Genomic DNA, 13,258 nt, shown 5'->3' with positions numbered 1-13,258 from the left:
AGTTGTGTCATTTCACTGCATGACACAAAACATGGGGGGGAATTGAGTTGCAGTTCATGTGTCAACAATCCTCTTGAATATGCTTATTTACAGAAAGGTGCAATAAAATCAGATTATCGGCTCATATAATAGAGCAGGAGAATCTGAAGTATCTATATTGTTTGGTTCTTGACATGTGTTGAGTTGTGTTCAGAAGATTTTGGATGTGTGTGTATGTGTGTGTATATATATATATATTAAACTGACACAACAGCATCATAATATTCCTCATATCATTTTCCATGACAAAGGGACATAATAATAATTTATACCAAAATAAACAGTATATTTGTGCACCACTGAATAATTACAAACCCCAATATACGTTCAGTATCAAAACTCCAAAACAATGTTAGAAAAAGAATAATGTCATAAATGTCAGACATTTCTACATCATAACTACTGATTTGATGAACGTCTGCAGCAATGCCCTGTTCTCTGATCTTGCTATAGGAAACTGTGTCCATCAGTAGTGAACAGTGTATGAAAAGAGTAAAACTGGTTGGCCAATTGAAGCAGATAAATACACTGAAATGACAAACATCCTGCAACTGCTGTTTAAATGTCCTATATTCATCTTTCATGCCAATCATTCATTCATTCTTTGTCCTAGATTAACTAAAATTACAATTATTATTATGACAAACACACTCTGACAGGTTTTGATATGCTTCCCAGTGAAAGATAACAAAACACCCCCAATTGTCCTTGAAAGTATTTTTGGTTGAATAATCAAGCAACTCAAGCAAAGAAATCCTTGCGTGTCCACTGTCTTAATGGAGGCTATTTCTTGGCCTTGAGAAAGTCAGTTCTATATCTCTCAGTTTGGTAGACATCTGACTCGATGGCCTTGCTGGAGTCGTTCAGTGTCACATATACATCCCCGTTGACCTCAGTGACCTTGTGAATCCTCTGTTTGACACCCTTGGAGCGCCAGTGTGCTCTCAGGGGTTTGACTGTAGGATCGCCCACAGCTTGGTAAAGCCCTTCCCCCTCTGCCAGAGTGATCTTGTACTTGTGCCACGGACACACGATACACAGCAGCCCATTAAACTCCTGATGTTAGCACAGCACGGCGGTGATTAGAGAAACAGGACGGTAGCATCTGCAGTGGCAGCTTTGCAACAAACTGACAAAACTCACTACACAACTTACCTCAATGTCTCCATGCTCTAGTGCACCACCTGAATCTGTCAGAGGAGAAACAAGTGTCATTACAGACAGGAGTGTTTTAAACATTAGTCAAATATTAGGATGATGTCAACATCTTATTAAATGTTTTAACAGGTCAGGCTTTATTAATATCTTTATGCATCATGTCAACACACACACACACACACACACACACACACACACACACACACACACACACACACACACACACACACACACACACACACACACACACACAGAGCTTACGGTAGCAGCGCATGTCCATTGCATGAAGCTGCCCCTGGTGGTAAAGGACCAGTACATCTCTGCATCCATTCACCAACTTCGTCACGCGCCCAGCCTTGACGATGTCCTCTTTCTTCCCAATGAAGTGGGAGGTAGGGGGAGGTGAGGAAGAGGAGCAGGAGGAGGGTGGGGAAGAAGAGGAAGTCTGAGAAGTCTCCTCCTCAGATGACATGTTAATCACTTTTTACAGAAGGTTTCCTGGTTTGAATAAGAATATAGTTTAAAATTAATTTCAGTTTTTAGGATGAGAGGTTTTGTGTTCGTCCACACAAGTCCCACTCCTCCAATGTCACCACGTGACATTTAAAAGTACAAAAATCCACATTGATTTATCCACAGATTAATGAATAGAATGAACTGATTCTAGTGCATGCATTGAAGATGTTGCTGTTTGTTTCACCCCTAACTGATGATCATTTTATATTTCTGTCACTGTCAGTCGGTTATGCACTTGATGAGCAGAATATGCTTGGTATTGCTGTGAGGTATTCCAAACATCAGCCTCTTTCATTTCCTCCACCTTTAAATGGGGGATCTGATGACAAACTGCATGAATATTACAAAATTCATGACCTATGTATTTTATCTATCAATTTTAATGTACCTAATGTACTGTTTTCATTGTAAAGTGTCTTTGAGTGTCCTGAAAAGCACTATCGAAAAAAAAAATGTATTACTATTTATTATTATAAAATTAAGAAAGAGAGGAGGAAACACCAAAGCTTGTTGTATTGAGGTGCATCCAAAGATTTCTGAAGGGTTATAACTTAATCTCTTATCTGATGAACATGTGAGCGAGTGACTTAGAATATAAAAATAGTGAGCGTCATTTAAACGGTGAGGGAGAGGGGAAGAAAGGTAAAGACCATCAGAATCTGTTTCATGTGGCCCACAAGCTACTTGACTCACTCTCAAGACCAATGCAGAATCCTATAGCTCCTATAAGTTTAATAATTCATATTCAAAACAACAAATACCTCTTAGGTCGCCAGTTCACATCTGTGACACTGAATGTCACCTCTAAGGTCTGTGGTTGGCTGTCATGGCATTGATGAGCAATAAATGGAAACAATCACCTGTCTTCATGGCTTCGTGTCCTGGCGGAACATGAGACTTACTCGCATTAAAATTGCATGAATGTCCTCGCGCGTTATTTGTATACAACAGACCCTCGGCTATATTTATTTGGTCATGTATTGAATTGTAAGATGTAAACTTCACCAGAGTTTCGACGAAGCCGTGAGTCTAATCGGTTTGTGGAAGAGCCAATGTTGGGTGTTACGTCTAATGCTGTCCCCACTGAAACACGGACTGATGGACAATATTATATTACAAAGCCTCCTTCTCTTCTGTGGTTTAGGATTGTTTCCATTTATTGTTTAACATTGTTGTCCAAAATGCAAACAGAGGCTGTGCCAAATATTCACAGAGTATGCATGTATGTAATCGCTGTTGAGGTTTAATATGCATTGCAAATGACACAGCCTATGAGGTAAATACCATGCAACCATGCAATACATAAAAGTGTAATTATGAAACATCTATCTATCTATCTATCTATCTTTTATTTTTCCTGAGTCGTTGCTTATAACATGAGGGTATAAAACAAATTACTAGTTTACAATTATATTTCATAACATTGTACTATTCCAGAGCATATACTATATCCATGCTCTGCACAACATATATCCTATATCCTACACAGCTATAGACTGTGTGAAATGACGCAAGTAACTGATAATCCCTGTGTTTTATCATTAATAAACCCAGAAAACAAACCATAATAATAATAATAATAATAATAATCTTCATCAGTAGTCTATTTCTCAGCTCTACATACACAAGGTTACATTTTAAAGCCAGTGGAACAAACGTCTTAATAGTTTAGTCTGAGAAGGCTTTTTGTCTTTGTTAGTGGGCAGTAAGCCCTCTGAGGGATTATCTCCCCCTTTCATGCTGAACTGAGCGTAAATTGACCGGCTGTTTTTTCTGAAACTCAGCATTGACGTTTGATAAAAGGTCTTATAATTTCCGCCACCTGTTGAATCTGCCAATCAATACCTGCCTGAACCTGAACAGGAGTTGTGCTCAGCCACAGTGCGAAAAGAAAGCGCCCTGCCCAAACCGTTTTCGTCGTTGTGGAGACCAGCACTGTGTACGGAAATAGTGATACTACCCAAGCTAGCAACTTTGTGAAAAATTAATGCATTCTGTCAGTTTAGTTTGCTCGTTCAGATAAACCGTCGTGTTCATTTATTTGTCTTCTGCTTCCAAAACGTCTGGAGTGAATCCGGTAAGTTTTCTGTTTATAATTATCATTTGAGAAACTTAACCATCTTACAGTTAGTTTTGTCATATAAACAATTTGCTAAGCACACGCACGCAATTCTTTCAGATAATGTGTTTATGTTTATTTTGACAGTCGTTATAAAATGAGTTAGGGGTGTCGACCATCCCTGCAACGGTCAGGTGTCCTCAACCCACTAAATATAATTTAAACTGCACTGCAGGTAGTCCTCCTGTAATTCAATTAGCAGTTGCTGAAATCCCAACACATGTTCACTGTAGGGACTATGGCTGAGCCTGATGGTCCTAAAGGAGTGGGATTATTTGAAGCTGTGTACTGTTTCATAAACACAGTAATGAACAGCACTCTCAGGTTATGCATGCATGAAGAGGGTCTAATTCAAGTGCCATATGACAGGACTGTTGCAGCTGCCAGCCAATCTACTGTAGAAGTCAAAGAAGCAACAGTTGCATGCCTGTGTCTGCTATATTTATCATATTTGCTACGTTACAGAAATGTGTGACATGTCTGCACTGTGCTGCCTTGGCCCTATCCTCAGCAAGCATCACATTTCTGCATCATACCAGTGTCCTGTGCTTTGCTTACCACCACAACAGGGCAGTGTGGTAGTAGTGACATTCTGACCGACCAGACCGTTTTCCATCGGTCTCTGACAGAAATCACTAAGGGAGAGAAAACAGCAAGGACACACTGTCTTGGAAAAAGCAGTCTGTCGTCATAGATTTACTGTACTGTTGTACAGAAATTGCTTGCTTTGCATGACCGGCTGATGGAGAAACTGAAGCGACATGTCTACCACTCCCAGGTTAGGTGGAGAGAACAGGAGGGGGAGGAAATGGCACTTTGCCTGTATGATTGTCTGAGGGCAATTGGCCTAGAGCGTCACTATGCCAGGTAAGGTCACGCACTCACAGATCTGAACTCACACTTGACCTGTCCTCTCGTCCACTGAGCATGTGTCTCCCTCTGACGCCTGTCCTTCAGGTTCACCTCAGTGGGTGTTCATCGTGCAACCCACCTTTCAGCGCTGACCATGGAGGACTATCCCATACTAGGAATACACTCTATGGAGGACAGAACTCGGCTCTTCCATCTAATCCAAATGGTCAAAACTCTTGACCTGGAATATGAAGATATTGATAGTGATGATTATGATGATGTTGATGGTGGTGATAAAGGCGACACTGTAGCAGATAGCAGCTTTACGTATAATGGTTGTGGAGATCCTTATGAAGAAGTATATGATGACGAGAATGAGAAGGGTGCTGCTGTGAGTAAGCTAGATGCGGCCAGTTTTTCCAAACCATCATGCGTTTGCAGACGGCTTGATTTCAGTGAAACTGTCAATCATCATCAGAAGCTCTTCGCTCGCCCGGTAGGCACGGTTCATGTCTATGCAAGTCGTAACATAAATAATGAGCCAGGCCGGAGCAAAGGATTGGCCATACCTGTGCAGCTTGAGCTTGACACCGGAAGTGCTGTGGTATATGGTTGCACAGGGAACAGCAACCTCAGGTCAGATATCCATTGTCATCAATCTGATCATCACACAGGAGAAAACACCAAGCCAGACATCATGGAAGGAATTTCCAAATACAAGTCTCAGTCCGGATTATCACCAAAGTGTGTCTCATTCTACAAACCAAAACCCAGGCCTGCAAAAGTGGCATCAAAGAGGTTTAGCAACAAACCAGTTAGGCACAAAGATCGAAAAAGAATCTCTAGGAAGGAAAATCTCAGTACAGAAATAGGCAGTAACAGGCCTTCTGAACACATGGCTAAGCAAACACCTGTTTATGAATCAAAGAGAACAGCTGGCTACAACTACGGACTACCACTGAATTCCCCTCCAGCCCCAAAGAAAAAGTGAGTGCCAGTGGTTTGTTTTGTGCTCACTACTATCTCCTTACTTGCAAATGAATATGTTAGTGAAAACAGCCACAGTCTGTTAAATGCTTTTATTGAACATGAAAGACATTCAGAAATTAACAATAAGTATTCAAAAAATTTGTTTTTGTGATTGTGTCCCTTAAATAATGAGATTTGCATAACATTTGTGTATGAAAATTATTCCCTGTGTTGAAACATGATTATCCTGATTGTGTGTGTGTGTTTCACAGGCAAACAGAGGGGCAGCGGATCAGTGTGTGTGTGAGGAAAAGACCTTTGACACGCACAGAGAGCAGGAGAGGAGAGGCAGATGTTGTGACAACTCTGAGTGGAGAGTGTGTGATTGTCAACGAAAGCAAAGAGGCTGTGGATCTCTCACAGTACATACTACAGGTAGATATGATGTGACCGAGTGGAGACAATGACTAAACAATGTTACAAAAAACATATAGTAGTGTCTCCAAATAAACACATACTATCATACTGTGATGATGTTAAAGTTATTTGTGATGAACTACGGGTCACCTTGTCTGATCAGTAGTGCTTGTTTTGTTTATTTTATGCCTTTCCCCTTTTCTCTTTTGTCCCTGCAGCACAGGTTCTACTTTGACCAGGTTTTTGGGGAGGAGAACTCCAATGAGGAGGTGTATCGAAGAACAGCATATCCTCTGGTGCAGCACATGCTCAATGGGTAGGCTAGCATAGATGTTGTGGTACTTATGGAGATGTGTTGCAACCCTAAAATCCTTTCCATCAGAGTCCAAATGAATAAGTTTTGGGGTTTGAAGTACATGCTTGTAGGCGTTTTGGCTCCGTGTTTCAACGAATCTGTGTGCCCTAACTATCTATATTTGTGTTGTGTGTGCATCCATAGAGGCAAGGCCACCTGCTTTGCATATGGCCAGACAGGTGCAGGGAAGACTCACACCATGTTGGGTTCATCTCCTGGGGGTCCGGGGTTGTATGCACTGGCAGTCCGGGACATTTTTTCTCACCTCTCCACCACACACATACACTCACCCTTGCAGGTGTATGTCAGTTTCTTTGAAATCTACTGTGGTCATCTGTATGACCTGTTGGACCACAGGAAAAGGTGTGTGTTTGTGTCAGTGTGTGTGTGTGTACGTTTTTTGTTGTGCTTAAGAACTTGGATGCATTTCGAAGGACAAGATACTGAGCCCCAACTTCCTCCACATTGCTGCTGGTGTGCGTGAATGATTAGTTTCTTTCTGATAAGCAAGTGGCACCTTGCATAGCAGCCACTTCAGTTAGTGTATGAATGCGTGTGTAAATGGGTAATTGTGACATTTAGTATAAATTATAAGTTACATATTTGTGTTATAGCCACCATTTAGTATACTTAAATGTATACTTCATTTGATAAAATATAAATTTTTGGTAATATCATCATCAAAGTTAACCAGGATGTCCTCTTCTTAATACTTATTTATCTCGATGTCTTCTCCCTCTTAATCTTTGCCTTTCTTTCTTCATTAGGTTATTTGCCAGGGAAGATGGACAGAAGGTGGTTCACATTGCTGGGCTGCGTGATGTCAGAGTGGACTCGGTCTGCTCACTGCTGGAGGTTTGCCCCTTTCTTTAAACCTTGCCTCATGTCCTTGCTATGTTGTTCAGAGCTAGTGTTCATGATAAGCACTTCAGCTTTTATAACACATTAATACAAAGGCTTTGATTCCAAAATAAGATATATCTACCATTTAAAAAAAAAAAAGAGAAAAATAATATATCATGGTGACTGTTAAAATTCTGAGCAATCTTGCTCATCTTAAATTGTGTTTGAACTGATTTCCCAAATGACTTGGTAAACTTTGTTGTCACAAGAAGCACTCAATAATACTTTTAGGTGCTTAAGTATTCAGTGGAGTACAACAGTAAATAGTCCAATATCAACTCTACTAGCACCTTAGGTCAGCTAATTCTGGTCTTAAACCCTCACAGATGCCAGTCCAGAATCTTGAGTATCTTCAATACACAAGAAAAAATCTTTTGATATTTCAATCTCTGTCTCCCTTGTCTCCCTCCTCCTGCCTTCTTCATGGCGCATACAAAGCTGATTTCACAAGGTACAGAAGAGCGCACACAGGGGATAAGTGGAGTGAATCCACTCTCCTCTCGCTCCCATGCCTTGCTTCAGATTCAGCTGAGAGGTGCAAACCAGCAGATAGCTGGTAGGTAAGTTGTAACGTGTGTTTTTATGATATTGTCTTGTCTTTTCTCTATAATGCACTACTGGGGTTATTGTGTAGACTGTACAAAGAAAGATGTCTGTGTGTTTGTGTGTGCCTATAGAATGTGGTTTGTGGACCTGGCAGGAAGTGAGAGGGCATCAGATACCAAAGAACCAGACAGGCAGAGTCGAATGGAGGGAGCAGAAATCAACCAGAGTCTGTTGGCCGTAAGCTACACACACATGCTCACATATTCATACATAAAGACATTTGTGAAGGTATGGTGGGTTTTTATATATATATATAATTATTATTTTTATTTTTTTCTCAGCTTAAAGAATGTATCCGGTCCCTTGATCAAGAGCAGTCACACACACCTTTCAGACAAAGCAAACTTACTCAGGTATTAAGATTTTTGTAACTTGCTGATTTTTGGTGGTTTTGTTTTGTTAGTGAAGTGAACATAAATATCATGGCTAATTTTTTTTTGTCCAGTTTGATGACTAAACTCTTCTATGATTTGGGCTGGATTGTTCTCATTGTAGGTTTTGAAAGACTCATTTGTTGGTGACTCAATGACATGCATGATTGCCAACATTTCACCTGGCCACATAGCAACTGAACACACACTTAATACACTGAGATACGCCGACCGGTAAGTATGTGTGTGTTAGTTGCAAGAAAAAAAAAATTCTTCTCAGAGCTCTAATATATTTAATTCATCCTGCTTTAAATTGTGACTTTGAGAAATTTGGCTGCATAAAATAGCATAGTGATTTTAAATACAAAGTTTTTTCATCTTGCTCTCATTGTTGATAACTTAGTCTTTGATGAAAACAGGTGTTTGGGACAACAAAATGTTACTTATTTTCATTGTGTAGTGTCAGGTGCTGTAGAGGCTATGGTCACTGACTGCTGTTTGAGAAGTTACATCTGCTTGATATGTCGCAGGGTGAAGGAGTTGAGGGGACAGGGAGGACTAAGAGGAGGAAGAAGAGGCAAGATAATACCCTCCCCCAAACGTAACCTGTCCAACAGCAACAGCAGCAGCAGCAGCAATGGCAGCAGTAGTGGCATTCGAGGGAAAAGCCCCCCTAAAAAGCCAAAGTTAGGGAGACAAAGAGAGGCTTTTGGCCCCACCACACCTTCCACAATGTTGGCATCAGGGGGCGCAATTCTCTGCTCCACACCCAAGAACAGCAAATGGGGAGAGGCAACAAGTCCAAGAGCAAGAAGGGGAATTGGACTTGAACAAATTACACCAGTCAGAGGCTTGCTAGAAATGGGTGATAAGAGGGAGGGGAGGGAGAGAGCATTTGGGAGGGAAGGTAGAAGAAGAGAAAGGTTTGAAGGAACTGACAGTGCAGGTCACTTAATTAGAGACCAGATCATCGGTGCAGGGCTGGTCTTGGGAGAAGCAACGGATGAGCACCTTCAGCCATGGGGGTTACAGGGGGAATGTGGATTCTACCACAGAGAAAAAGAGAACCAACAAAGCACTTTGGAAAGGGGTAAAGAGGAAGAAAGAAGGCGGAGAGAACAGAGAAGACAAGTGGAAAGCAGTAGAGACACATGTAGCAAAGTAGAAAGGCTAAGGGAGACAGATTTACAAATGTCTGATGAAAAGGATAAGGAGAAACATCTGAGACAGTATCACCAGCAGCTGCAACAGTTTATGCCCTCATCTGTTTCTTCATCCGTCCATCTCTTCTCACCCTCTACACCGTCTTTCTCTTCATCGAATCAGGCCTCTCTCCCCTCCTCTGCCTCTCCATCTTCATGTTCTTCTCTCCAACACTCTTCCTGCCTCTCAGTTTCTGCCTTTATGCATCATGGTTTGGAAGAGGTTTTAGATGCATACAGAGCCAGGGTTGAGGTTAGGGCTGATGGTAACAGAGGAGGAGATACTTGCTTACAAACTAAAACCTCTCCAAGCTACAATAAAAACAAGGATGAGGTTGGTCATGGTAACTCAGGTGGTACTGGTGAACATTGTAGGGTATCTTGGGAAGGAGCAGAGGCAAGATTTGGACAAGACGGAGGTAAAAGTGAGAAGAAGTCACTGAAGGCAACAGGTGAAGGAGAGGTTAGAGTAAGGAGGGCTGGGATGGAAGGAGGAGGAGAGAGGAGGTGGGCTTGGGTGGCAACGACAGAGAGAGAACAGGCAGAGAGGATGACAGGTGCAGTGCCAGGTGACGCAGAGGCAACAATGTCTCACAACTGTGATTCAGAAGAGAGTAGAGTGGTTGAGGAAAGACTAGATGCCTCAGATCACCCAGCTGATGGAGTGTGGAGTAATGAGGAGCAAGAAGGAGCTGACCACTATGGCTTAGTGTCCACCCACAGCAACAGCATATTTAACCACCCTCCTGTTAAACCACCCCATCCACGAGCGCCTGCAGAACGACCCCTCTCCCCAGGCTGTGAACATACCAACACACTCCTGACCCCTAATAAACTCAATGATCTCTCCCTTATATTAAAACATAGAAGATGCACCTCAAACATCCTGCCTCCACCGCTGCAAAATGCCCAACAGGGAGTGACATCAAGCAGCCCTAGAATGAAGGAACCATGGTTTGCTGCTAATGCCAATAAAAGAGAGTTTTCAAATACTCAATCGACCACACTCCCTCTCACTTCTCCCATCGCACAGAATGGATGTAAAATACCTGCAGAACATCCAGCTGACACTCAGGTACACAACCATCCAGGGGTCAAACCCAAAATGTCTATTTTACCTCAAGAAGAGACTTCTGCAGATTCTCACAGCTACATCATGGACCCCCTCAGCATCTCCTTGCTTCAAGTGGACCAACAGGTTGCCACAGCCTCGTTCCTCCAAGGGGAACTGAACAACACCTCACTCTCTCCACTTGAGAATGAAAGGGGAGAAGATAACAGGAGGGAAGTGCTAAAAGGGCATCTCACATGTGCGGAGAAAGCGGTGAAAGTTGTAGAGGACGAGGACGTAGAATTGCGCCTGTCTCTTTTGGAGCTGCCACAAACCCTCTGCCCTCCCACCTCTGACACCATGAAAGCTATTAATCACTGTCACAATCATTGTGGAATAGGTAAGTGTGAGTTCTGTGTGTATGTGTACTAAATAGTGCTTAAAAACGGGTATGTGATTTTTGTTTTTTTTTGTGTTGTCCAGGCATGATGAAGCCTTCTATCGCTGAGGTTATGCTGGTCTCCCTCCAGGACCAAGATAACAATCATAAACCTCAAACCATGCCAGCTATTGAAGTCCTGGGCAAAAGAGTCCTTGCATCTCAACGTAAACCCTGTACACATGCTTCTATGCAAACTTCTGTCCAGCACTCTGGGAACAGTAGTTCACACAGCTCGCACAATCTAATGACAAATGGTGCCACCCAAATGCCACCAGAAGATACACCCAATGTGCGCAACAAACTCTCTTCTTCCCTTTCAGCGAGACAGTCAGAAAGTGTCTTGGGCAAGGCGAACAAATTGCCAAAGCAGTGTGACACCGTACAAATAGACCATTCCAACAACTCAATCATCTCACTCCAACTAAACTACTCTACAGAATCAAATAATCAAGAGGGCACCAGCAATCAACAAATTAGACCTATAATCCATCTGTCCACGCTGGAAGACCTGAAGCATGGCCAGTAAGTACTAGAAATCTAAACTAGTGATGTTGCCTATATTGTGTTTGAGAGGCCAGCGCACATTTAATGAGACTCAACGGTTAGTATTAGTACAACTACAAACAATGATAATACCCAACTGTATTTGGGTGATATTGAAATCTGGTTACATACATTTAGTCTGAATAAAATATATATTTTTTCTAATCCAATCCAACTTTAGGTGGCGTGTTGTCCAGGCCCATTGGGAGCAGCTAGAAGAGATGGAAGCTTTATGTCGTAAAGAGGGGACTCTTCTCTGCCAACAACCTGATATGGTTATAATAACTCAAAGCTACATTTGTTGGCTCCTTCCCTTTTGTAAACTGTACATTTTAAGTTGATTATACACTTTCTGTACTCACTTACTGTCTCTATCTTAACAGGCATTTGGGGAATATGTCCACAAGCTGCAGGAGATCATGGAGAGAAAGGCGGAGTGTGTCCACAGCATGATAGCCCAGCTGCAGCCATATCTTCAGCCCAATCATTCTAACTAACCACACAACCAAAGAAGATATTGACGATCCAATTATTTGAATAAACTAAGTTAATAATCACTAATATTATTATAAGTGTAGCCGATACACTGAAGAAATGCAAGTCATGCAAAGCCATGCCCTTATTTTTTATTTTGTTATATTTTCACGCTAAATGCAGCATCAGTCAACATTAATATTATTATAATTATTTATTAATATTATCATACTATAAATATATATATATATATATATATATACACACACACACACAGCATATATTAGAATAAGAACAGAAAATTATGTCCATTTGTCTGTTAATGGATTCTGCAGATTGATGTGTGGGGGTGCATGTTTATTGTTTGCGTGCAGTGTTGTTTTTTTCCCTTTTAGATCCTCAGTGCTGTATACATGCTGATTCTGGTGCATATATGAAATTATTCACATTTAGTCCTTTGAATCATAATTTCTTAAGTTAATCTTAAAATGGAGATGTGTTACACTACTGGTATTTAGCAGTTATTTTAATAGCTGCCATTTATGTACTGTAAACTGTATGTTTTAATTTAACCAAATCCATCAGGGCAAAACCTTTGCAAGTCCAGTCTTGATCCAATTTGGGGGTTTCTCCTAGTATCATACTGATCACTGTCCCTCACCTTTGGTCTTGTTTGTTTTTTACTTGAATTTTTTCATGAAAATCATAGCACATGATCAATGTGAGATGTTCCCTTGGTATTGGAATTAATTAGGACTTTTAGTCTGCTTAGGGTTGGTCTTCTGTTTGGCTATTTGTTATGACTCTGGATTGATGACACACTGAACCAAAGCTGCGCACATAATATTTTGCAAACCTACTTCAAACATGGGCTCATTTTGTCTACTGAGGAGTTTACTTTGCAGCTGGAAAACTTTCAGGATATTTTATTTTATTCTCATAAAAGAATGTGATACTTGAGACTATGCAATGAGACTGTTGAATTAAATGTGCATCTGATGCACATGCAAGATGTGTTCTATGTTATTTTGTGTGATACCTGTTTTGGCTTGAGAAAAACCCCTGCAGATTAGAAAACATCTTCCGTAAACACAAAATTGAAAGCGTACCCCATATCTGATCTTACTTTACTGTATTAGATGATCTGTGCTGAGGTTTATTAAATATGGGCAAATCAGCACATAAAGTCAGTGGTGGAATTTAAGTACATTTACCCAAGTACTGTACTAAGTTACTGTACT

General features: G+C 41.2%; 2 protein-coding genes across 4 annotated transcripts; one reads left to right on the top strand and one right to left on the bottom strand.

Moving 5' to 3' along the window:
* Positions 1-292: 292 nt before the first annotated feature.
* On the bottom strand, positions 293-2,773 carry LOC119891363 (Rieske domain-containing protein-like). Of its 3 annotated transcripts, XM_038702940.1 has the most exons (5): positions 2,719-2,752; positions 2,475-2,594; positions 1,459-1,695; positions 1,195-1,229; positions 293-1,095 (listed from the first exon to the last, which is right to left on the bottom strand). In XM_038702940.1, the coding sequence occupies exons 3-5, from the start codon at positions 1,667-1,669 to the stop codon at positions 823-825; spliced, it is 519 nt and encodes a 172-aa protein (XP_038558868.1). In that variant the 5' UTR covers positions 1,670-1,695; positions 2,475-2,594; positions 2,719-2,752; the 3' UTR covers positions 293-822. The 3 variants fall into 3 exon arrangements, with proteins under 3 accessions (XP_038558868.1, XP_038558867.1, XP_038558869.1); XM_038702939.1 differs by having other exon boundaries at positions 2,475-2,773; XM_038702941.1 differs by having other exon boundaries at positions 2,574-2,773.
* Positions 2,774-3,523: 750 nt separating this feature from the next.
* Positions 3,524-13,031, top strand: LOC119891362. The gene is made up of 15 exons (XM_038702938.1): positions 3,524-3,790; positions 4,611-4,699; positions 4,790-5,671; positions 5,926-6,088; positions 6,289-6,386; positions 6,570-6,788; positions 7,193-7,280; positions 7,767-7,888; positions 8,006-8,111; positions 8,216-8,287; positions 8,430-8,539; positions 8,836-10,958; positions 11,042-11,522; positions 11,725-11,818; positions 11,927-13,031. Exons 2-15 carry the CDS (start codon positions 4,641-4,643, stop codon positions 12,038-12,040), a joined length of 4,731 nt encoding a protein of 1,576 aa, XP_038558866.1. The 5' UTR covers positions 3,524-3,790; positions 4,611-4,640; the 3' UTR covers positions 12,041-13,031.
* The last annotated feature ends 227 nt before the right edge of the window (positions 13,032-13,258 follow it).

This window comes from Micropterus salmoides, unplaced genomic scaffold (assembly GCF_014851395.1).
Source record: "Micropterus salmoides isolate LMB-PRFRI ecotype aquatic unplaced genomic scaffold, ASM1485139v1 Ms_hic_scaffold_7, whole genome shotgun sequence".
NCBI classification, from domain to species: Eukaryota; Metazoa; Chordata; class Actinopteri; order Centrarchiformes; family Centrarchidae; genus Micropterus; species Micropterus salmoides.
The sequence above is the reverse complement of the archived record's forward strand: the minus strand, read 5'-3'. Positions and strand labels throughout refer to the sequence as shown.

Bases quoted from the DNA above. Each gene is read 5' to 3' on its own strand.
- LOC119891362 (XM_038702938.1), top strand. From the start codon at position 4,641: ATGGCACTTTGCCTGTATGATTGTCTGAGGGCAATTGGCCTAGAGCGT. The intron at 7,889-8,005 runs GTAAGTTGTAAC...GTGTGCCTATAG, and splicing joins AACCAGCAGATAGCTGGTAG to AATGTGGTTTGTGGACCTGG. The intron at 10,959-11,041 runs GTAAGTGTGAGT...TGTGTTGTCCAG, and splicing joins TCACAATCATTGTGGAATAG to GCATGATGAAGCCTTCTATC.
- LOC119891363 (XM_038702939.1), bottom strand. From the start codon at position 1,669: ATGTCATCTGAGGAGGAGACTTCTCAGACTTCCTCTTCTTCCCCACCC. The intron at 1,230-1,458 runs GTAAGCTCTGTG...CTCCTCTGACAG, and splicing joins AATGGACATGCGCTGCTACC to ATTCAGGTGGTGCACTAGAG. The intron at 1,096-1,194 runs GTAAGTTGTGTA...TGCTAACATCAG, and splicing joins TAGAGCATGGAGACATTGAG to GAGTTTAATGGGCTGCTGTG.